Here is a 23,949-nt window from a genome sequence, read left to right as displayed (position 1 = left end):
GGAGCAAACATCCCATGAATGCGAGAGATCAAAAGCACCGTGATGTGTTTGAAAATGGCACACTCTTCTGAGAGTGGGGGGCAACGTTCCCTCTATTGTTTTCCATCCATGTAAAGAATACATTTTTCTGTGTGCTCCAAGGCAAGTAGGATGTGCAGCACTAATCAGCCGACAGCATTTGAATCTTTCCTGGGTAGCCACCCAGTTTCAGGGAACACAGGGACGGGTTATTTTTTGGAGGAGTCAGGCCGAGACACAGAGACCTGTGTGGGTGGCAGACAGTGAGGCCTGCCTGGATTCCCATCAGGGGATGGTCAGCCTAGAGGTGGGATAGCCGTGCCTGTCGGCTCTTTGGAGGTTTGAAATCTTCCCTTGCTAAGTGCTTCCTCCCTGCTGTGCAATAACCAGGCCTTTGGCTGTAAGCAGCCTGGCTGGTCACAGAGCCCTGAAGGGAAGAACTGCAGGGGTCTGACCTCGGCTGGGCCTGTTGGGTCCCGCCGGGCCTGGTCTGTGAGTGGGAGAATTGCAGGGTCCAGCCAGGAGAGGCCTGAGAGCTGAGGGGTTCACTCAGAGCCCCCAGAGCGCGCCGTTCACCACCATCACACCGTGCTTCTGCCAAAGGACCAGGGCCTGCCATATGAGAACCAGGGCAGCTCTGTGGGCATCGTGAAGCAGACACAGGAGCGGTCAGAGGGGCCAGTCACTAAGATCCAAACTCTGGTTCGGTGCATTGCTCTAGGGAACCCCCCCCCCACACACACGCCCCGTGTGACAGACACAACCCTACAGCGCCAGCCTGTTAGCGCTCAGTGGGCATTAGGAGCAGCCTGGCCCAAAGCCTGGCTTTGTTTCCAACCCACACCCCCAACAGAGAGAAAAAAACATCCCCCACCGTGCTCCAGCCGCGAAGGGCACAAACGCATGGGAATGCCTCCGGGCCGCGTTCTCTGGGGAAAACCTCATGGGATCAAACACCTGCAGGGAGAGAGTTCAGAGGTCGGTGGCAAAGGTTTTTTTTGTTCCCAAAGTACAACATTGCTCGGCTCTACACCTGCAACCTTGCACACCCGGACATGGTGCATTCGGACACAGGCCGCCCCCCTCAGCTTAGGCGCAGGGTGCGATTTCAGAGGTTAAGTGAGATCAGTTCTAGCCCAGCGCTAGAGGGGTTTCTGTTGCTATAGCCCCAACGTAAAGGCGCTGACGTGGAAACTAGGGATGTTAGCTATTGGGCAATTGAATTGAATAGGAATTTTAGCTGTTACATGACAATTCGATAGTCCCCTGGGGTGGGGCCAGCTGCAAATGTTCCCAGCCGCACTCCTGGGGAGCCCCCTGCCACCCCGCACTGCTGCCTCTGTATCAGTGGACAGTAGCACCTGTCCACAGACCCTCCATGTGTGGCGTGTCTGCTTGAAATCCAGCTCCCCACATGTACCAGCTCCCGCCTGCGCCTATCTCCCTCCATGCTGCTGCCTCTCTATCAGAGGCCACAGCACAGGGGTGGGGGTAGGTGGATCTGAAGCCAGCTTTTAAGCTAGCTCTTCACAGGCACTGGCTCCAGCTCTTTCCTCTTCCCACCCCCCCATTCCCACCCCTCCGCTGTCTCTGAGAGTGCTCATAGTCGTCAAGATTAACCGGCAAACCCAGGCTTAGCGGTTAATCGTGTAATCGTCTACAGAGCAACATCCCTAGAGGAACCTCTTCTAGGAGAGAAACAGCATGAAGGGACAGTGACCTCCCCTCCCACAAAGGGCCGGCACCCCCCAAATGTGAGCTGTGCCGACCGGGGCCATGCAGCTAGGGAGGTGCTGTCGTAACACAACTCCTGTGCACCCCCCTACCAAAAGGGTGAGGCCTTGTGCTGGGACCGGAGGGCTACTGCCCCTCTGCCGTTCAGCTGTAAACGCTCTTGGAAATCTCCCCACAGCTGCCAGGCGACTGGGAGGAGTTGCTGGTTCAACCAAGAGCATCATCTGGTGCATTTGCCCCACATGCTGTGATTCATTATTCCTCTGGACGTACACGACGGACGGTTCCACACACTACTCTGTCGTTCTGTGATACTCAAAATTGTTAGGGCAGCCTCCCGGTTTGCAGATCTATCGCACTTTCAGTCTGGACAGATGCTACTCACGTGCGATTGCAAACCACCTCGCTAAGGTCAATATTATCCCTGCTTTGCACAGGGGGAAATGGAGAAAGGGAGAAGCAAGCAATGCCTTGCTCATGGAAATATGAGGTAGGCTCCCATCTCTCTTGCCACCCAGGTCTTTGTCTCAATTACATGGTCACCGCGTCATTGTGTGATATGAAAAGTACCTCTGGATCTTCCCATACGCTTGGGTTCCTATGAAGAGAATAAATGTGCAAGATCACCAGAGAACCTGGAAGAAAAATGAGAAAAACTTTGGTGAGCTGACAGGGGAAACATTCGTCCAGCACGACATGAGATCCTTAGTCGTCTTAATCAGCACACCTGCTGCCTGAGAAACGTCCTGGGTCGTCATTGCTTTGCAGGTGCTCGCAGGCTGATGCAACCTAGCCGAGCCCAGGAGTAGATTATCAACTGTGGCAATTGACTTTGCATGAGAAGCAAGAAATGATAAGGACCCTGCTTTGGCTGCTTGAGTCTCTGACTTCGCTGGGAGGACTCTGGAGGGTCAGGAGGAGACCGACACGGCTGTTTCCTAGCACAGTCTCTGAGGTAGAGCAGGCAGCCGTCCCTGAGGGGGAATGAACCCGGGGCTCAGTGAGGCAGGGCGGTACAGACACGTGCAGTTGGCAATGTCAGTCTCCCTGGACAACCCAAGAGCCATGTTACAATTTCCAGTGGAGTCAGCTGAGGCCATGGGAGCCCCGCAAGCCACTCAGCCTCTTGTAGCTCTGTCCTTGGATTTCACAGGAGAACCTTTCCCCTTTCATTGGCGTGACCCACATTTGGGGGGACGTTGGGACTTCCACAGAAGTGACATATGTGAGGAGAAAGTTAGAATTGGGCCGTAACAAGGAAGAGACAACACAGACCTTCTGGCAAGGTACGTCCATCGTGGAATGTGGTGGGTTTGCTGAGCTGTCGGGACACTCCAGGTACCGGAGGGTACAGGCGAAGGCTCTCCTTGATGCACATGGTGCTGTAAGTCATTTTGCCAAGGTCATCCCTGAAAGCAATCAGAGCTGGAGACTATGAATGAGGAACAGCCCCGGCCACTACCAAGATACGAGCTGGCTGCATCAACATCTGTAAAAAGCGATTTTGGGGCTGAAGCATAAAAGTGACGTGGGCTCTCTTCCCACCTCTGCCACAGACTTCCTGCAGCACACGGAGCAACTCTCTTGATCCGACAGGGCTTCGGTGTCCCTAGCTGTAACCTTTTGGAGGCAGGGACTGACTTTTTGTCCCATGTTTGTACAGTGCCTAGCGCAATGGGATGCTGGGTCATGAAATATCTCTGTGCTTCAGAGGGGGTGGTAAGGCTTAATATTTTAATTACAAGATACTTTGACATCCTTGCATGCAGTCGTTTATAGAAATGCAAAATCTTAATATTTGGGATTTAATTTAGCAAGAAAATCTAGCAGATCTGTCTTATTCCTAAAGTTGCAGTCTCCAAGGGCTGAATGCAGGGTTAGTGGAGCTGAGAGGAACTCCCTCATCCTCAATCATGTACTGTTCCTTTCCCAATCAAGCACCTGTATTTTATTAACTGAGAAAAACCTAAGATCTGGAATTGAACAGCCCTTAGCACAAGGGAAGTTTGGATCCGGCTTTGGATCTGTCCTTCGTGCCATGGCTGTGCTATAGAGAACAGAGACCTAAGACCAGAGGTAAGTGGGGAAGTGGGATACTGGGAATAAACACAAGAAGGAAAATGCAATAGAGGACCCCCAATTCGTACTGAGAAAGTAGGGCAATCAGCTAGTTAGTTGAACACGAATGTAAGAAGCCTGGGAAACAAGCAGGAAAAATTAGAAGTCCTGGGATTTGACTGGATTTGACTGGAATAATGGAGATTGTTGGTGGAACAACTCATATGATTGGAGCACTGTCATGGAAGGGTATAAACTATTCAGGAAGGAAAAGCAGGGCAAAAAAGGTGGAGAAGTTGCACTGTATGTAAAAGAGCAGTGTGATTGCTCACCACTCTAGAATAAAGCAGGGGAAAATCCTGTTGAGAATCTTTCGGTTACGTTTAGAGGCAAGACCCATAAAGGTGATGTCATGGTGAGTGTCTGCTATAGACCAGATCAGGTGGATGAAGTAAACGAGGCTTTCTTCAGCCAACTAACAGAAGCTTCCAGTTCACAGGTCCTGGTTCTCCTTGGGGACTTCAATCACCCTGACATCAATTGGGAGACCAATACAGCAGTACACAGACAATTCAGGAAGTTTTTGGAGAATGTTGGGGATAACTTCGTGGTACAAGGGCTGAAGGAACCAACGGAGGCCATGCGCAGCTTGACCTGCTGCTCAGAAAGGCTATGTCTACACTACAGGGTTCTTGCGCAAGAAGCTTTTTGCGGAAGAGATCTTCTGCAAAAACTTTTTGCACAAGAGAGCGTCCACACTCCAAAAGTGTATTGAAAAAATAATGAGCTTTTCCTCAAGAGAGCATCCAGACTGCCTGGATGCTCTCTCAAAAGAAAGCGCTGATTGCTAGTCACAGAATGGCCAATAGGGCACCTGTGCTTTTTCTATAGGAGTTTTTTGTGCAAAAAGAGGCAGTTCCCTGCCCACACACACCTTTCGGCACAAGAGTTCTGGTGCAAAAAGGAGTTATTCCTTGTGGAAAGAGGAATAATTCTTGTGCAAAAACCTCTCCGTTATGCTGATTTTCTTGTGTGCTCTGTGTGGATGCTCTGTGAGTTTTTGTGCAAAAACAGCTGGTTTTGCAAAAAAAACCTCTGTGGTCTAGACATAGCCCAACAGGGAGGAATTAGATGGGTAAGAAAATGTGGGTGACAACCTGTTATTATTTCAAAATAGTAACTCCCAAATTAACTGTTTGAAATAGCACGTCCACACTATGGGGAAGCCTCAAATTTTGTCCAAGGCAGGCTCCCTTAATGTGGATGTGCTACCTCGACTTAGAGACCCAGGAAGCGCTGGGGAGGAATTATTCTGAACGTCTCTGGGGAGTCGTTTTTTTTAAATAGCAGCAGCAGAACATCCCCACTACTGCTATTTCAAAATATTATTCCTCGTGAAAAACTGGAGTTATTATTTCAAAATAACCAGCCCGTTATTTTGAAATAATGGTCTTGGCAGTGTGGACACTCTGCTTGTTATTTTGAAATAACTCCCTAGTGTAGACCAGGGCTCAGCAAATGCACAGATAACACTAAGGTAGGGAGAAAAGTAGGGGGTCGGGGTAGGGTCCTTAGTGATCTAGACAGATTAGAGGATTGGGCCAAAAGAAATCTGATGAGGTTCAACAAGGACAAGTGCACAGTCCTGCACTTGGGACGGAAGACTCCCATGAACTGTGTTACAGGCTGGGGACAGACTGGCTAAGCAGTAGTTCTGCAGAAAAGGACCAGGGTGAGAAGCTGGATGTGAGTCAACAGTGCTCCCTGGTAGCCAAGAAGGCTAATGGCATATTGGGGCGCATTAGTAGGAACGTTGCCAGCAGATGTAGGAACGTGATTATCCCCCTTTATTCAGCACTGGTGAGGTAACATCTGCAGTATTGCGTCCAGTTCTGGGCTCCCCAGAAAAGAGGTGGATGCACTGCAGAAAGTTCAGAGGTAGGCAAGAAAAATGATGAGGGGGCTGGTGCACAGGACTTATGAGGAGAGGCTGAGGGATTTGGGCTTATTTAGTCTGCAGAAGAGAAGAGCGAGGGGGGATTTGACAGCAGCCTTCAACTACCTGAAGGGGGGTTCCAAAGAGGATGGAGAGAGGCTGTTCTCAGTGCTGACAGATGCAAAACGAGGAGCAATGGTCTCATATTGCAGTGGGGAAGATCTAGGTTGGGTATTAGGAAAAACTATTTCCCTAGGAGGGTGGGGAAGCACTGGGATGGGTTCCCTAGGGAGGTGGTGGAATCTCCATCCCTAGAGGTCATTAAGTCTCGTCTTGACAAAGCCCTGGCTGGGGTGATGCAGTTGGGGTTAGTCCTACCTTGGGCAGGGGGTTGGGTTTCATGACCTCACAGACTTTAAGGTCAGAAGGGACCATTATGATCATCTAGTCTGACCCCCTGCACGGTGCAGGCCACAAAATCTCACCCACCCCTCCTAGAATAATCCTCCCACCTATATCTCAGATATTGAAGCCTTCAAATACTTTGAAGACCCCAAGATGCAGAGAATCCTCCAGCTGTGATCTGTACCCCATGCTACAGAGGAAGGCGAAAAACCTCCAGAGCCTCTGCCAACCTACCCTGGAGGAAAATTCCTTCCCGACCCCAAATATGGTGATCAGCTAAACCCTGAGCATGTGGGCAAGACTCATCAGCCAGACACCCAGAAAGTTCTCTATAGTAACTCCTATCATCCCTCCATTGACCTATTTCCAACTGATAATGAATGGTCAATTAGTTACCAAGATCATGTTATCTCATCAAACCATCCCCTTCATAAACCCATCTAGTTTAATCTTGAAACCAGATAGATCTTTTGCCCCCACTACTTCCCTTGGAAGGCCGTTCCAGAACCTCACTCCTCTAATGGTTAGAAACCTTCGTCTAATCTCAAGTCTAAACTTCCTACTAGCCAGCTTATATCCTCCTGAGGTCTCTTCCAACTTTGGGTTTCTATGATTCTCAATACAGATCCTTTGGTGCTGAGCTTGTGAAATAAGATCCACTTAATTCCTCAAACTGAATACCTAAGAATCATTCAAAGCCAACTGGTACCAAATCAACGAGGTAACATCTCACCATTGCACAGTATCTCTGTCTCCCACGATCTCCTGGATCTCTTCTCTGCATCTCTGCTGGTGCTCTGGGTGCAGGGCCATGCAGTACAAGAGCCAGGAGATCCCACTGGCCGTGGTATCGTGCCCCTCAAACATGAACGTGTCCACCTCGGCGCGTAGGTCTTCGTCGGACAGTCCAGCGCCGTTTTCATCCTAGCAAAGCAGCAAGGTAAATAATCCCCAAACAACAGTTAGTTTCATGAGGACACTTTTGGATAGAAAAAATATACCTGGTTCACTGGCAAAGATCCCAGCATGCTTTGCCTTGTTTGCACAAGAAATTGGGTCAGTCCATGCAAAGAATGCAATTGCCAGGTATGTACCTGGTACAAGTGAAATCCGAGTCAGGTTGCTTGGGTCCAAAGGCAGGCGTTCCCCTTCTAGAATGAGCAAGGCAGCAGAGATGGGCTACAATAGAAGTTATTCATCAACAGGGTGTCAGGTGCCCACCTTCAGTGCTGATGAACTGAATAGGAGCCCACAGTGCGGAGCAGTTGCGAAAAAGGCTAAAACCGTTCTGGGGCTTCATTAGCAGGAGTGTCAAATGTGAGACCTGGGAGGTAATTGATCCACTGTGCTCGGCAGTGGTCTCGGGCTGGTGTCTGTGTCCGGTTCTGGGCACCGCACTTTAGGAAAGATGTGGACATTGTGGAGAAATAGAAAACCTGAGCTCTCCGAGGAAAGGCTACACACTGGGCTTGTGTAGTTTTGAGAAAAGAAGACTGAGGGGGAACCTGGGAGCAATCTTCAAATAGGCGAAGGGCTGTTGTAAAGAGGATGAAGACGAATTGCTCTCCCTGTGCAACGGGGGCGGGACAAGCGGTCACAGGCTTACTCGGCAGCAAGGAAGGTTTAGGTTAGACATTGGTAAATACATTTTAACTCTGAGGGGAGTGAAGTGCTGGAACAGGCTTCCCGGGAAGGTTGTGGAGACCCCGTGGCTGGAGGTGTTTAAGAACAGGCGGAATAAACACCTGTCAGGGATGGCTAGGTCACTCATTTTTGCTGAGCCCCTCCCCTCTTCAGAGAGTCATGTGCTCTGTGAGCCTCCATCTTCCTCCGGAACAGTATTTTGTAGGGCTTGGGGTGCTCGGGACCTGCAGGGGTCAGTGAGGGTCCTCACGACACAAGAGTTCGGAAGCCTTCACCTCACGGCCATGGTCAGGTGGCCTCTCAGGGCCAGCAAACTGTGCTGTGCTGAAGGACAGGAGCCAGGATAGGAGCAAAAAGCTATACTCTGTGAACCCTGGCTCCCCTGCCAGACACCTGCTCTCCCTGCGCAGGGCCTGTGCAGCAGGAGACGTGGATGGGAATCTGTGTTAGGAGCTGCACTTAGGGGCTGAGGTCAGGAAAGGGCTCTGTCTGGAGGGGTGATAGGCATTACCAGGGTGCCTCTTTGCGTTTCAGGCTCCCCCCATCCCCCTCAGCTCCCCAGTGAAGCAGTGTAACTGCTGGTTTGCGGCTGCTGCAGGTGCAGCTATGGGGGAGTGAGTATTCACACACCGAAGCAGCTACAGGGAAATGCTGCATGTGCTATAGAACAGCTGTAGAATATGGCTCCTCTGTGCAGATTGGCCTTGTATGTACGGTGCTGGAGCTCCTGCTGACGTCGCTGGGTTTCTGTATATGGCCCGCTCAGGTGCCGCACAACTGTACATACCTCCCGTGCTGCTGAAAAGCTTGAGTGGCCTGCAGTCCCTGCCAGCCCTGCCTTTCTGTGCATCTGTGCCAGCTGCCCTGCTCTGCCCACACCGCACAAGGACTCTGGTGCTGGGTCAGGCTTTGCACATTCAGCCAGGATCGTTTTTTTAAGATTAAAAGACAAAGAACAAACAATACAAGAAAGAACAAAAGAAGAAACTCTGGGATGGGCAGGAGCGTGAGAGCACAGTATGTGAGTCTCTTTCCACTGTGGGAGTCTGCACTGAACTGAGCTCCAAATGGTAGCTGTGTCCTGCAGCCCAGCAGGCAACTAGTAAAGACACAGAGCACAGGAAACCCAAATGGGAACATTTATCTTGCTACATATAGGGAACAGCTCGTGCCTGCAGGCGTCCCTGGGATATGCCACAGGTCTCATTCACACTTACATGCTATTGTACTTCTGTTCTAGTACATGTTAACTTGCTGAGTGAAATCAACTAATAGAAATTACTGTTATTCCTTGCACTTATTCACCCCTGAACACTGTCCTTTGCACACCCTCCCTTGACATTTCTTCATTTACAGCACTGTAAGCTGACAGAATTATACGGGAGGATATATACAATGGGGAAGCTGTTGTCAACTATAGCCAGGTGTCTGCTAATATTACATATGGACACACGGGTGTCGCGAGGCTGTTTACATGATTTAAAACACTCACCTTGGCACACAGAAGAATGTCCAGAAAATCCAAGTACTTCTTCTTCTTCTTCTTTTCAAGTTCTTGCTGATCTTGGAGGGACGTCTTCCTCTCTTTTATTACTTTCTCTGTATATGAGAATGGCAAACGTATTAGCTTCACTTCGACATCACTGTGATGTGTCCTTCTGGGATGATCATACTGCTGAGCAGTAAAAGGATCTTCCGCTTAATGCAAATGCCAAAATGGACACATGGTATATTAGAGCAGGAGATGAGGTCTCCTAGAACCAAGTATTGGGAAGACGTACTTTGTACTTCTAAAGTACAGACCCTTCCCTTGGAGGATCTCACAGAACGTTACAAACAAAGGGATCATAATCTCTATTTTGCAGCTGACCAAACTGACCTGAGGAGAGACAAATCCACTTGCCTGAAGTCCCACAGGAGATCGGAAGCAGAATTAGAATAGAAACCAGGGCCAAATCTACCCTTCATATAAACTCCCTGAAGTTCATGAAGTTCCATCAGAGTTGGATTTGGCCCAAGATCATCTGACTACCGGCCTTGTGCCTCAATTTTACAGCCGTCATTCTTGCCCAGAGCATTAGGGGAGAAATGTCTTCATGATTTCCACTCACAGATTCTCTTCTGATAGATCAGTGAAGAATAATCACACCAAACTAGGCAACAACCTACAGTCAATAGGAGACACAGAGGAGGGCCCTAGGAAATACCTGTATGGAGGTGCGCTAGTCGGCAGGCCTCTTGAAAGCGACGTCCTTGAGGGCTGATTCGATAGATTAAATCATTATGATACGGAAAAAAGCGGATTCTATGGTACACCAGGTAGGTCAGGTCGTAGACAGCTTTGATGTAGCCATCGGAGTCACTGAAGGAAAAGGACGGTTCAATGAGGCGATTCTGGGTCTGGTTGTCAAGAACATTTTTGTTAGTATTTGAAAGCACCTGGTACTGACCTGTCAGTCTGGCAGTTGCTATGACAACTGAAGGCACATTTCATGATGCTGTCTAGGGTCATCAAACTGACATGTTCAAAGAGCTCCACTGACTTGCCGACTGTGATCAGCCGTTCCCACTTGTCCTAGTGGAGAAGACAGAGATGAGGAGGGACAGGATTCCAGACAAGGTTTTCACGTGGTATATTGTCAATCTGTTGTAATTCTTATAATGTCTCCCACCACTGGCATATCTAATACGCAGCAGATATAACCGGAAAGCAAGGTAAATTAGGACTCGAGTTCATTTTTACTGGTTTCATAATAGATGTGATTCAGGTGCTGGCGCTCTTCACATAAAGCAATGTAATCTGAGCAAAATTTCATTGCCAGTTCAACAGATAACCAAATCTTCCTGGCAAGATACAACCTGATTACAATCCAGCTGGGTTAAAGGATGTTTCTAAAAAGTACTTGACATCAGCAACTGAGTGACTGCCTCTAGCAAACTCTGTTATTTGCCAGCACTGGGAACCAACTAAGGTAGGTTTAGCAAGACTCATTAAAAGGCGAGAGATTTCATGATTATTTTTTCAGTGTTCAGAGCACAGCTCACATGGTAATTGAAAAGCTGGAGCTATTTTGGGCCAAGATGTTTTCAGTGAAGTTACCTCAGAGATAAATTTGGCTCAGAGACTTTAATAATTATTAGGAACATTCAATCCTTGTGAATTCACAGTTTCAAGCTAACGAGAGTATTGTGCAATAAAAGGGGCCTCCCAACAAGCTGGTATAGTAGAAGTGGGTAGCTTATAGACAGTGTGTAATTACATATGTACTTCAGTAATTTCCTCATTGTCCTCCTCTACTCTTTTTGGTCTGTATTTGTTTTTGACTCTCTCCCTCTACCATACACTACTTCACACTAGCCCACGTAGTTTTTTTTTTCTTTCACAGTCAGTCTATTCTCTTTTACCTTCTATAGAGTCATAAAATCATAGAACACTAGAACTGGAAGGGATCTTGAGAGGTCATCGAGTCCAGTCCCCTGCCCTCACAGCAGGACCAAGTACCACCTAGATCATCCCTGACAGATGTCTGTCTAATCTGCTCTTAAATATCTCCAGTGTTGGAGATTCCACAACTTCCCTCGGCAATTCATTCCAGTGTTTAACCACCTTGACAGTTAGGAAGTTTTTCCTAATGTCCAACCTAGACCTCCCTCCCTGAAACTGAAGCCCGTTGCTTTTGCCCTACCCTCAGAGGCCAAGGACAACAATTTTTCTCCCTCCTCCTTGTAACACCCTTTTAGGTACTTGAAAGCTGCTGCTATTATGTCCCCTCTCAGTATTTTCTTTTCCAAACTAAACAATTCTTTCAGTCTTCCCTCACAAGTCATGTTTTCTAGAACTTTAATCATTTTTGTTGCTCTTCTCAGGACCTTCTCCAATTTTTCCACATTTTTCCAGAAATGTGGTGCCAAGAACTGGACACAATACTCCAGCTGAGGCTTAATCAATGCAGAGTAGAGCGGAGGAATGACTTCTCGTGTCTTGTTTACAACACTCCGGTTAATGCATCCCAGAATCATGTTTCTTTTTTGGCAATAGTGTCACACTGTTGACTCATATTTAGTTTGTGATCCACTATGACACCCAGATTGCTTTCTGCAGTTCACCATTGTCAGACCGAGAAAAGTTACTGTGGTACGGTTCACTTTATTGGAAACTTAGTGACAGAAAAATATCTGGACCGCATTCTCAGCTGATGTCTGTTGGTGCAGCTCTGTTCAGTTACCAGCTAGTGGTCTGACCCTTTTACTAAAAGAGTTGCAGAGCAATTGTGCAAATCAAGGTGTATGGAGCATCTCACTGCACTGTCTTCCAATTGTTCAACATCAGACCCAGTGATTTCCCCAGCCCTGCAGCTGAAAGCACAGTCACGGGGATGAGTCCTACCAGCATCACTTTGGTAGTTTCTGCCATCAACGCGACATAAGGTTTCAACACGTCATAGTGAAACCCTGGGGTCAGCAGCCTTCTATGCTGGAACCACTGTGGCCCATGTAAGATCAGTAATCCCTTGCCTGCAGGGATAGAAAACCAAAGAGTCACTCAAATCAATTCACCGTTCTATGAATTACTCTGATTTTTATGGCGTTCATCGTAGTCTTGGCTCATTGAAAGGAGGGAAACTTGAAAACAGGAATACGTAATTCTGTGCCTAAGCAAGTCCTCATGGGTCACCGCCGGAGGGATGGTACCATGAGGGAGGACAGGGAGTTTTGAGGACTTTATGGAGGATTGGAAAGAACACACCATTGGAGAGGAAAGGGGATGGCACCTGTGGCGTAGCGAGGGTGTTATGCATCCGGGGGCTAAGGCAAAATTAGTGCCCCCCAATCATTTGCTGAGTCTGACCCTTGGAAGAGCAGGGGGGAGCTTGTACCGCATCTTCCTCCACCCCATCCAGTTTGGGGCCGGGGCCCCACATGCACTAACCCGCCAGTGGCCAGGGAAAGACACTGTGCAGCGGCTCCCCGGAGATGGAGGAGGGTCAGGCTGGGGGCAGAGAGGAGGGGAGGGCTCCAGCTGGCAGTGGTGGGTGGAGGAGGAGCAGGCAAGCTGAAGGGTTGACAGGGGGAGTGGAAGGGACTCAATTAGCACCCAGTGTGGCGCCCAGGGGCAACTGCCTCCCTGTCCCCCCTCGCTACACCACTGGCTGGCACATGCTAAAGCAAAACAGGAAATGTGGAAGGGCACTGATGTGATGTGTCACCTTATTGGTCTGTGGATCGGAGACCCAACAAATGAAACCGGAAATACTTTCGTTTTCCAAAGTGGAAACCTTTGGTTGTCCAATGAAAGCTTTATGGGCTCTGGTTGATGGTAACCAGTTTTATTTTGGTTGGAAACCAAACATTTTAGTTTCTCATTTTGGGGGGTTATTTTTGTCAGTTCCCTGGGCTTTGGAATGATCTGGTGCAACAGACATCGGCAGGTGGGAGACATTCATAGGCAGGGTTATCCTCATGCACAAAGTGTGGGTCTACTCAGTGTAAGTGGCATTTTGACCTCAGCGTGCATGTGCCTGGTTGAATCCACGCCCGGTTTGCTCAGTTTGCAGAGAAGAAGATGGCAGTCCTGTAAATTCAACCTCATTTCTGAGAGTCAAGCTGGGTTCTTTCCTTCTCATAAATCTGCAGTGACACCTGCCAACCCATTTGACTGCAAAGAGGTTGCCATGGTGGCACTGAGGACATAGTCTGAAGACCATGAACCTGAATATGTGTAACTGAGGGTATCATTTGGTCTGAGCAATCTTTATTATGCGTTGGTTATGGGTGACAGTATTGAGTGTCATCTGAAATATCAGATATTAGGCACTGGGCAGCAGAATTCTGGATTAAATGGAGAAATGGTCTAGCCTAATAGAGACCACAGTCATCCTTAACAGCTTTCAATCACAGAATGGTCATCTTCTCTGGTTTTATAATAGCAAGGAATACAATAAATCTAATTGCAAGAGAAGTGTGCGGCCCACCATGAATGGTTGAAGCAAGACAGCAAGGATTAGAGCTGTATACTTGGGTTAATACTCGAGCGCCTAACATGCTCTCGATTCATTCATGAAACTGGTCAAGAGGATGGACAAAGAATGATTCTACATACCGATCCAGGGAATTAAGAATCTGTACACTGTCATATCCTTGAGATCTGTGAAATTCAACAGAGTAGATAATTATAGTGTTAGGGGTGACACACTGCGAAAATGAAAATGTAGATGTGTTTCTGGTATGAATTCTCCTAGTAATCGTGAAGGAGCTCAGGTAACTAGGAGCTTAGAGGTACAGGAATTAGCAAAATATTGAATTGTCATTTACCACACGATTAGTACATTTTAAAGAGAGCCTTTTTACTCGTAGATGCACATCAGACTGGGGAGGAGGAGGATGGGAAGATGACCATGGAAGCTTTGAAAGATTTTACTATGGAGGAATATGCCTCATCTTCAAAGGAATTTATGTGTGAGATCTATGCTACATCAGTGATCACATTGACTACAATGATTCCCCAGGACAGGTGTGTTCTTCTGGAGTCAGGCAAGTGATGAATCAATGCCGAGAAATTAGGGTCATCCAGACCACATTTAGGATGGGCAGCAAGAACCTCCTCTCTGAAAATTTTTTCCCATTCTACACAGAATCGTGTTGAAATATACTTGGAGATGGTAATCTCTTCAGGACTGGGACTGTCAGAATCCTTAGGTACAGCAGGAGCTGTAACAATAATACAGGTGGCCCCTGACTTGCAGTGCGATTGGTTCCCAGGGAAGCGTCACAAGTCGTCAGGGGTGTCGTAATTCGAACCCTCATTTACGATAGATGCCATGTGCTGTTGTAAATGGTGGCCAAGCACATAAGTCAGGGGGTTTCAGCTCCTTCCGCACTTACCACCATTTTTGTAAGTGTAGGGGGTCGGAACTCGGGTGGTCGCATGTCAGGGATTTCCTGTAATTAGAGCTTCCTACGCCAGAAAGAGAAAGCAACTAAAAATTGTGGGATGTCAACTAGCAGACTTTCTATCCAGCTAATCATTGGAACAACTTAGATCCTAGGAAGCCTTAAGTTAGACACATTTCTAAGGGTGCAGGTGGTGGGTTCCCATTTCACATTGAATATTGAAAGTGTCCCAACTTAACTAGGAAGGAGTAGGCACGTGGGAAGAGTGTAAAGGAGAGAACTGCAATAATTGACAGAAGACACATGCAGGAAGAGGAGTCCAAACGGCTTTCTGTGAAACAACACTTGAGGGGGCATCGAGTGGGAATCTTTCTCAAATAAGAGCCAATGACTTTACCTCCATGGCCAAACACAGCTTTGGCGTAATCAGGGTGGTGGATTACTAAGAGAGACAGGAAGCTCCCAATCCATACCGGAAAGACATACGGGTACTTCTTTCCCCAAGCCGGAAAGTTCTTTAATTCTCCCTCTTGAGACATCTGCAACGATAGGGAAAAAAAGAGAGCGAGAAAGCATTTAGAGAGACAAGAGTGAAATTCACCTCAGTGTGGAAAGTCTGCACAAGGTCATCTGGGCCACTCTAAGGGTATGTCTACACTAGCCCCCTAGTTCGAACTAGGGGGCTAGTGTAGACATACCCTAAGTCTTCTCTGTGGGAGATGGTGAACAGGTGGAGTGGACTTGTAATGCGGGGCTATGCACCTTGACATGACTCCATCCAACCACAAACTGGCTGGGGTAGAGAGGACCAACATCTAACACTTAGTAACTATGCATCTCTAGAGGGAGCTCTGTTGCAACCCTTTGCATATCAAAATGGGAAAGCTTAACACATCCCTGGCACTAGGGAAATGGTGCAGCTGGCTGGGAAAATTGATAGTTCTTTTAGAGAAATTTCTACATATAAATTGTGGTCAACGTTTTCCTCTGCAATGTTTAAATAAAAAAACTGAAACCAAACACCCGAAAAAGTGTGTTTTAGTTACAATTATGAGGCTGATAGCTATTAAATATTCTCCTGTCACACTGTTTAACTATGAATATAGAGTATTGTCGTAAAGGAAGCAACTAAGCTTCCGAGTTAAGCAGCAGTTGGGCAGGAAAGGAGCTGGGGATTACAGTGGATGAGGAGCTGGATATGAGTCAACAGTGTGCCCTTGTAGCCAAGAAGGCTAACGGCATATTGGGGTGTATTAGGAGGAGCATTTCAACCAGATCTAGAGTCGTGGTTATTCCATTTTACTCAGCACTAGTGAGGCCACATTTGGAGTATTGTGTCAAGTTCGGGCCCCCCACTACATCTACACATGTGGACACATTGGAGAGGGTTAGGGTTAGCTTTGCATCAAAAAAGGAAAAAGGTCAAAAATAAGATTTTCCTCTTCAAAATTTTTGCTTTAATCAAAAAGTCACTTTTGTGGCCAAAATTACATTTTGATGAAATATCAAGTTTCTAGTAAAGGATGTTGCAAGATCTAAACCGGTGTAAAATCAGAAACCACATTTTAAACTAGTGACACTTAGATCTCCTTTGTTCAAGAACCAAATAAGTGATCAAATTACCCAAAAGACCCACAGTCATGTGAATTCATAGAAACATAGAATGCCAGGGCTGGAAGAGACCTCAGGAGTCATCTAGTCCAGCCCCCTGCCCAAAGCAGGACCAACCCCAACTCAATCATCCCAGCCAGGGCTTTCTCAAGCCTGGACTTAAAAACCTCTAGGGATGGAGATTCCACCCCCACCCTAGGGAACCCATCCCAGTGCTTCAACCACCCTCCTTGTGAAATAGCTTTTCCTAATATTCAACCTAGACTTCCCCCACTGTAACTTGAGACCATTGCTCCTCTTTTTGCCATCTGCCTCCACGGAGACCAGCCTCTCTCCATCCTCTTTGGAAGAGGTGCCCGGACGGGAAGACGCAGGGAGTTGGAGGCTGCTATCAAATCCTCCCTCACTCTTCTCTTCTGCAGACTAAACAAACCCAAATGCCTCAGCCTCTCCTCTCTCCTCCTAAGTCATGTGCTGCAGCCTCCTCATCGTTTTGGTTGCCCTCCGCTGGACCCTCTCCAATGCGTCCACATCTGTAGATGTAGTGGGGGGACTGAACTCGATGCAATACTCCAGATGTGGCCTCACCAGTGCTGAATAAAGGAGCATAATCATGACTCTAGATCTGCTGGAAATGCTCCTCCTAGTGCACCCTAATATGCCGTTAGCCTTCTTGGTTACAAGGACACACTGTTGACTCATATCCAGCTCCTCATCCACTGTAATCCCCAGCTCCTTTTCTGCCCAACTGCTGCTTAACTAGGAAGCTTAGTTGCTTCCTTGTTTCCTTTACTACAGTACTATATTTTCTTAATTAAACAGCATGACAGGGGAATATTAGATAGACAGACAGATAGAGGTATCACATTTTTACAGCCAAATGACTGACCAAGTATTATTTTATCAGCTACAACTGGTTAAAAGCACTGTAAACGCATCCTGACTCGTTAATAGCTTAGACTGGTTAATAATTAAATCACACAGCCTTGGTCTATGCTAGGGTGTTATTTCAAAATAACTCCCCTTATTTCAACATAACAAGAGGAGTGTCCACCCTTCCATGCCCGTTATTTTGAAATAGTAAGTGCTGCTTTCCACGAGGAATAATGCTTATTTTGAAATGGTTGTAGCTCCGCTACAGAGTCAATCAAAGTTATTACTCCCCGGTACTTCCTGGGTCTCTAAGTCACAGTAGCAGATCCACATTAGGGGAGCCTGCCTCCTACTAATTTCGAGGTTTCCCTGTAGTGTGGACGTGCTATTTTGAAAGAGTTGTTTCGGGAGTTATTATTTTGAAATAAGTTCCCAGTGTAGACATTCCCACAGTGTTTTACTGTCATGTGCAAAAAACACCCTCAGGAGACACATTAAAGAGACAGTTGCCGCTTACAAGCCACAGGCTGAATGTCATGACTTTAAACATTGACTGGATGACAACCTGTTTGCATTTAGATGCTGGGAACTTTGCCATTGAGTGCAAAAATGCATAAATCCCCCGATGTCTGCACCATGAAACAATGAAAACGTTTGAAATAAACATTCCCCCTGTTCACAGACACAGCAGAGTTTGCTTAAAGGGCTGGAGCTGGAAATGACTCAATTCTTTTGCGGCTGTATTTTTCTTTTCCCCACACAAAGATTCCACTGACATACAGCTGTGGTCTCCATTAAAGAGTAGGACAGGAAAGGCATCACTGGGTGCCCGATGCCTCGATTTTAGAGGAACAGGCCTGGTATTCAAAGCTTTGTCCTATATATAGGGGTCCCGGGGCTGGAGATCCTTTAAATTAGGGATGTAAGCAACTAGTCGACTTCTGCTTCTCGGATAGTCAACTAGTGACTGGACTAGTTACTTCCCTCCTACCTTGCTGCCTCTATCAGAGAGAGGGAGCAAAGTGGGGTAGCAGGAGCCAGTGCTGGGGGGAGCCAGCTTAAAAGCCTTTTCCCCCAGCACTGTCTCAGTGGGGACAGGGGAGGGCAGGGGCACAGTGGGGAACTGGCAGCACTTCTGGCTTTGAAATATAGCAAGAGCAGGGCTCTTGATACATTTCAGAAGCAGACATGATGCAGGGAGCGCGGGGCAAGCGGGGGAATCAAGCAATCCCCATTGGCCCCGTGTTCCCTGCTTTTGAAATGTACAAGAGCCCCGAGAGGGGCGGAGGGGGGGGCTCTTGTACATTTCAAAAGCAAAGTGCATGGGGAACACGGGCCAATGGGGGATTGCTTGATTCCTCCACTGCTCTCATGCTCCCCACGGCGCTTCCACCTCTGAAATGTAGCAAGAGACAACAGGGCTCTTGCTACATTTCAAAGGCGGAGGCGCCCGTATCGACTAATTGAATAGTCGATGCAAATTCCATCGACTATTCAATTAGTTGGTTCATCTAAATTTAACATCCCTGCTTGAAATGGCTGCTGTAGCCCCAGTGACAGGGGCTGGGCAACGCTTCAAGGCTGGCTGGGGGAGGCTAGCACCACGGCCGGGCTTAGGAAAATGGCTCCCGGGGTGAACTTGTATTTTGGCGCCTCTGGAGTGTCAGTATGTAGTAGTGTCGGTGAAAATGTCCGAAATAAAGCTGGACTCTCAAAAGTTTTCGCACATTTACTCCAAATATTGACACAAAATGAGATTCACTTTTATTATCATAAAGGATATAAGTCACAAAAACATTAGCGCGAGGGGTCAAATAAACTGACCATGAAACTAAAGGCTAAACTAATGAATAAGGACAAATACAAAATGCTGTTCACCAAGCTGTTAAGAGTCAGCAGGCAGCGCTGTGAGCCATTGCTTGTGACAGGATTGTGAGCCCCGGCCTCCTCCATAGACGGGGGGTGGAACTGGCGTCTCAGGAGATGAAGGACAAGGCACGTCCTTGGCGCACACGAAGGAAGCTGCTCAGTCCTTTGCTCCCAGGATGCAAGGCCTGCTATTGTCTCTGCCCCTTCTTTGCAAAGGGAATGGTCACTATCAGTCCTTTGGCCAGGCCCTTCCTTTAAGAGCTACGTGGGGGAATGGATGCATTGAGATTAAACATTCACGCTAAGACGAGAGCCACAGAAGGCGGCTGCTGGGTGTGAAGGGCATCAGTTCGCGAAATGAAACAGCCGGTGAAAAATGGGTCACTTGCCCTTCAGTGGGCTCAGACCACAGTCTGAGCTGCTCTGCAGAAGCCCTGGCAGCTCCCTTGTCGCAGCTCCACTTCCTTCTGATGCCTGGTGCCTGGCCTGCAGCTCAAGATACGCTGTCAGATGGGGGCTGCATCTTCCTGCACCCACCGTCCTGCTGCAGCCCTCTGGCTACTCCTGACTCATTTCAGATTGGGGAGGGGAGGGAAGGGGGAGGCCATTTTGACTGCGATTTCAGAGAATGCTTAGGCACCTGAAATCTCTGGGGGGGGGGGTTGTTTTTGCAGATAACTTAGGGTGCATCAATGCTGCACTCTTAGCTCAAAATAAGTTACACAATTTGAGCTATGCAAATTGCGTAGCTTATTTTGAGTTCATTTCGAAATAGCTTATTTTGTAATTTGGCATTTCTACATAGCTTATTTTGTAATTTGGCATCTCTACACAGCGCCAAATTTTGAAACTCACCGCTATTCCGAAACGTCCCTTAATCCACGTGGAACAAGGTTTACAGGGATGTCGGAATAGCGAGCCTGTTATATTTCAAAATAATGGGCTTGTTTCAAAGACACAGAATAGCTATTTCAGAATACTGGAAGTATCCCAAAATAGTGCTGCAGCGTAGACATATCCTTAGAAATTAGCTGTGAATTTCACAGTACACACAAATCCTGAAATATTTCCATCAGTAATAATTAAATTATTTACAGGTAGGGAAAGCAAGAAAAAATGCGGCTTGAGATCTTGTTAAGGGTTAAAATTCAGTGATATAATCTTCTAAACTGGGCTTGTTACAAATGGACAAGTGAATGAATAGTTTAATCGACAAATCATGTTTGGTTTTCGGATATTTATTTTGTATATCTTGACATGTGATATTGACATTTAGGGCACGTCTACACTACAGGACAAAGTCGAATTAAGATACGCAACTTCAGCTACGTTAATTGCGTAGCTGAAGTCGAAGTCGCTTAATTCGGCTTTTGGCGCTAACTGCAGGAAGTCGAAGTAAGAACACTCTTCCTTCGACTTCCCTTCCTCTTCATGGAAGCAGAGTTACTGGCATCGACCGCAGTGCCCCTCTCACTTTGAATTAGTTGTCTTAACTAGACCCGCTAATTCAAACCCTGGAAGATCGACAGTTTCGATCTTCCTCTGCAGCGAAGACATACCCTTAGTGGTTTTTTCTGTTTTGTTGTACAGGCAGACCCCGGGTTACGTACAAGATAGGGACTGTAGGTTTGTTCTTAAGTTGAATTTGTATGTAAGTCGGAACTGGTACATATTGTAGGGGAAACTCTAGCCAAACATTTCTCCAGAGCTCAGTTTTATTCTCCCACACCTCACTTCCCTCAGTCCTTTATTCTCAAGCTGAGGTGTCTGCTGAGAAAAGCCGCTCCGCGTCTCCCTGGTCTGCTGCGGGGCGGGGCGCTAGCTTCGCGTCTCCCTGGTCTGCTGGGGGGAAGCAGCTAGTGCCTCACCCCATTTGTAAGTAGGGATCCGATGTAAGTCGGATCCATGTAACCCGGGGACTGTCTGTAGTCATGTTGGCATCAGAATGAGAGCCACAAGGTAAGTGAAGTAATATCTTTAATTGGACCTAATATGGTTCGTGAAAGAGACAAACTTTGGCACTCCAGAGAGCTCTTCTTCAGGTCTGTGGGAGCTTAAAAGGGCTAATCTTTCACCAACCAAAGCTGGTCCAAAATCAAAAAAGGTATTACCTCACACATCTTATCTCTCTCTTCCTATTTTAACAGCTTTAAAACTTGAACTATTTAAGTCTCAACTTCTACTGTCATTAAAAAAATTATCAGGCTCCCCCCCCCATAATTTCCCACAGCTGTGAAAGTTATAAAAAGACAAAAAGCTTAAGAACATCTATTACACAACGTTATAAGAAATAAAAGAGTGCATTCTACCATGCCTATTCATAAACCACAGCAGCAGGGGTGAAGCATTTCAGAGTGGGGTGGAGGATGGAGCAGAGCCTATATTCACACTGCGTTCCTTCTGTGCAAGTCTCAACAATCGCACCTTATCCTCAGATCCTCACACGAAGAACCCCAGTGACTTCCAAAGAGTGTTTGCAGGTTAAGGTGGGAGCAAAGCAAATTTCCTTATTCTTAATCTTGATGTAATAACAACACTGTGTCCAGCAACAGCTTTGACAAGGCCTCTGCCCTGAGAATTTTCAGCAAACTGAATGTACAACTCGTAGTGAACACGTAAACAGAACCAGGGGGTGTGAATTAGTGATCAAAAGTTGAATGAAAGGTTTGTGTTTCAGCTAGCCAGGCACCACCCTCCGCTGTCCTTCCATTTCCCTCTTCTGTTGGGAGTAGGTTTGTAATAGTGTAGTCAATTAACTGATAAGTAAAAGCTTATAGGTCCACTAATGCAACAGACTACACACATTTTCCTCCCCCGCCCCCAGTACATTTTTTAGCAGGCTGGCCAACAGCCCAGCTCAGTCCTGGCTTGCACCACGTCTGGGAGTTCAGCCCAACCACCAGACAGGGGCAGCTGCAGCTCTGAACTGAAAGTGTATTAGGAGCCAGGTGGGCTGGCAGCCCGGCTCAGTTCTGGCTCACACCAGGTCTGGAAGTTCAGCCCAATCCCCGGACAGGGGCAGCTGCTACCTCACATTGCTGCCTCTGACACAGAGGCAGCAGCCCAGGGTGACAGGCAACCAGTCCACAAGGGGAGCTGGTTTTTAAACGTAGCTGGGAGGCTGCACATGGGAGAGCTGATCTCAGTAACCCACTTATCTCCTCCTGCCTCATATTGGGGAAGCAGCAGCCCCCCCCAAACGTCCTCCCCCCCAAAAGTGAGTGGTGCTTCTGAGCCAGCCAGGGGAGCAAGGAGGGCAGGACCTTCAGCTGCTGATGGGGGAGGGCACAATTTAAAGGTGTTCCCCCCCAACAACTGAAATGTCAGACTCCCCGCCCTTCCCTAACCTGAGCAGCCTTCCCCCTTCCCGACTGCTCCAGTCTCAGCTATTTGGTGCACATGCTCCTTGTTTATCTCCTCTGTCATGGCGCACACACACACACACTCTCTCTCTCTCTCTCTCTCTCTCTCTCTCTCTCTCTCTCTCTCCTTCAACCCTCACCAAACTCAGCCTCTTCCAGCACAGCCTGCCCCACCCTCTCGCCACAGGGCTCCCTCAGGGGCCCTCTGTCCTGGGACGATGGGGAGCCCCCCTCTCCCTGTGCATCCACCCTGCTGCTACTCCCACCAGAGCAGAGGAGTTACCTGAGACAAGTGAATGAGGGCCTCTCTCCTCTCTGACCCGGGTGGAGCTGGCTGCCGGGTTTCCCCTCCTGCTTAGCTGGCGGGCCCCAGATAAGGTCACCTGAGACTGCTGATGTGCGCCCCTATCAGCACATCACCCTGAGCAGCCCTCTTCACCCATATCTAGGCACTGGCTAGCACCCACCCCTGCCTCTTCTGCCAAAAGTTCTGCCCCTTCCAGGGGCACAGAGCCAGCCCCCCACCTTAGCCAGTGCCCCGGCTGTTCTGTGCCGAGATCAGTGACCCTATCCCAGATTTTCACACTTTCTGTGCACCCCCCCAAACTGCCCAGACCCTTTCCTAACACACACTTCCACACACCCCACTCTCTGTATTTACCTTCCCCCTTCCCCCCTGTGCTAGGTGTATAACCCCACGTCTTTCCCTACCTGAGCGTAGTGGCCGTACAGCCAGTGGCTGGGGGGACCCGGGAAGCTCTCCAAAGCTTTGAGGAGCTGCTGTCTCTTGTGGTACAGCTGGGTTGCTTTCAGCAGCACGCAGATGAGGCAAAGCCCCGGAGCCAGGTACAAAAGCAGAGAGGAAGGGTTTGCTATTTTCTCCAGCACAGAAGCCATGGCCCTGCTTTCTCTGGGGCCCTGACAGGCTCTGAATCTCTCCCTGCGCTCACATGCCTTATGTATCTGGGGAGCCAATGGTGAAAGCGATAGAATTCCCTCCCCTTTGCACGCCTCCCAGCTTGCCTGTAATGCTGGGGGTTGGGTTACCCGCCCAGAATGAAGCTAAGGGCTGAATCAAGCAGCCTCACAGCTAAGCCTCTGCATCGCCCTTTGTAAGGACGGTAGGGGAGGGTTAAAGGAGGAGTAAAGAGAGGGGTGATATTTGTGCAACAACCCACCATGTATGTATGTCCTATCGTGAAGCGTGGGATGTGTCCGGTGCCCAAACAGCACTCCTGGGACCGGGTCCCTGACGGGGGCGCGTAGGCCCTCAAGTAAATAAGCGCTAATGGTCAGTACCGCTCTGTCAGGCTTGTTCCCATTAAGCCCAGCATCGCTCTGGGGGGCAGGGCAGGGGCACTGCTCCAGCAGGGACTGCAGAGCTCTCCTGTCCCTTGGAGGACTTAACGCAACACCCCATCTGGGGTGCACACCAGGGCAACTCCCTGACCCCGAGTCTCAGTCTCTGAGAGGAAATGGCCCGGGTGTGAAGCTGGCAGGCCCGGGTGTGAAGCAGACGAGTGGAGAGAGAGAGGCGCTCTCCTTATC

General features: G+C 48.2%; 1 protein-coding gene across 2 annotated transcripts in view; it reads right to left on the bottom strand.

Annotated features, from left to right (window-relative positions):
• LOC102452751 (cytochrome P450 4B1-like) overlaps window positions 1–23,359 on the bottom strand; it is a 179,226-nt gene extending 155,867 nt beyond the window's left edge. The window contains exons 1-11 of one of the 2 annotated variants that reach the window (XM_075935926.1): window positions 23,113–23,358; window positions 15,084–15,225; window positions 13,896–13,940; window positions 12,183–12,310; window positions 10,246–10,370; window positions 10,003–10,157; window positions 9,288–9,394; window positions 6,885–7,075; window positions 3,028–3,161; window positions 2,323–2,387; window positions 893–975 (exon numbers count right to left, since the gene is read on the bottom strand). In XM_075935926.1, coding sequence (XP_075792041.1) covers window positions 893–975; window positions 2,323–2,387; window positions 3,028–3,161; window positions 6,885–7,075; window positions 9,288–9,394; window positions 10,003–10,157; window positions 10,246–10,370; window positions 12,183–12,310; window positions 13,896–13,940; window positions 15,084–15,225; window positions 23,113–23,298 — 1,361 coding nt within the window. In that variant the 5' untranslated portion in view covers window positions 23,299–23,358. Of the gene's footprint in view, window positions 1–892; window positions 976–2,322; window positions 2,388–3,027; window positions 3,162–6,884; window positions 7,076–9,287; window positions 9,395–10,002; window positions 10,158–10,245; window positions 10,371–12,182; window positions 12,311–13,895; window positions 13,941–15,083; window positions 15,226–23,112 lie in introns of both variants that reach the window. The other variant, XM_075935925.1, reaches the window with a different exon arrangement.
• Window positions 23,360–23,949: the final 590 nt, after the last annotated feature.

The sequence above is a fragment of the Pelodiscus sinensis genome, chromosome 9, assembly GCF_049634645.1.
Source record: "Pelodiscus sinensis isolate JC-2024 chromosome 9, ASM4963464v1, whole genome shotgun sequence".
NCBI lineage: Eukaryota > Metazoa > Chordata > Testudines > Trionychidae > Pelodiscus > Pelodiscus sinensis.
The sequence above is the reverse complement of the archived record's forward strand: the minus strand, read 5'-3'. Positions and strand labels throughout refer to the sequence as shown.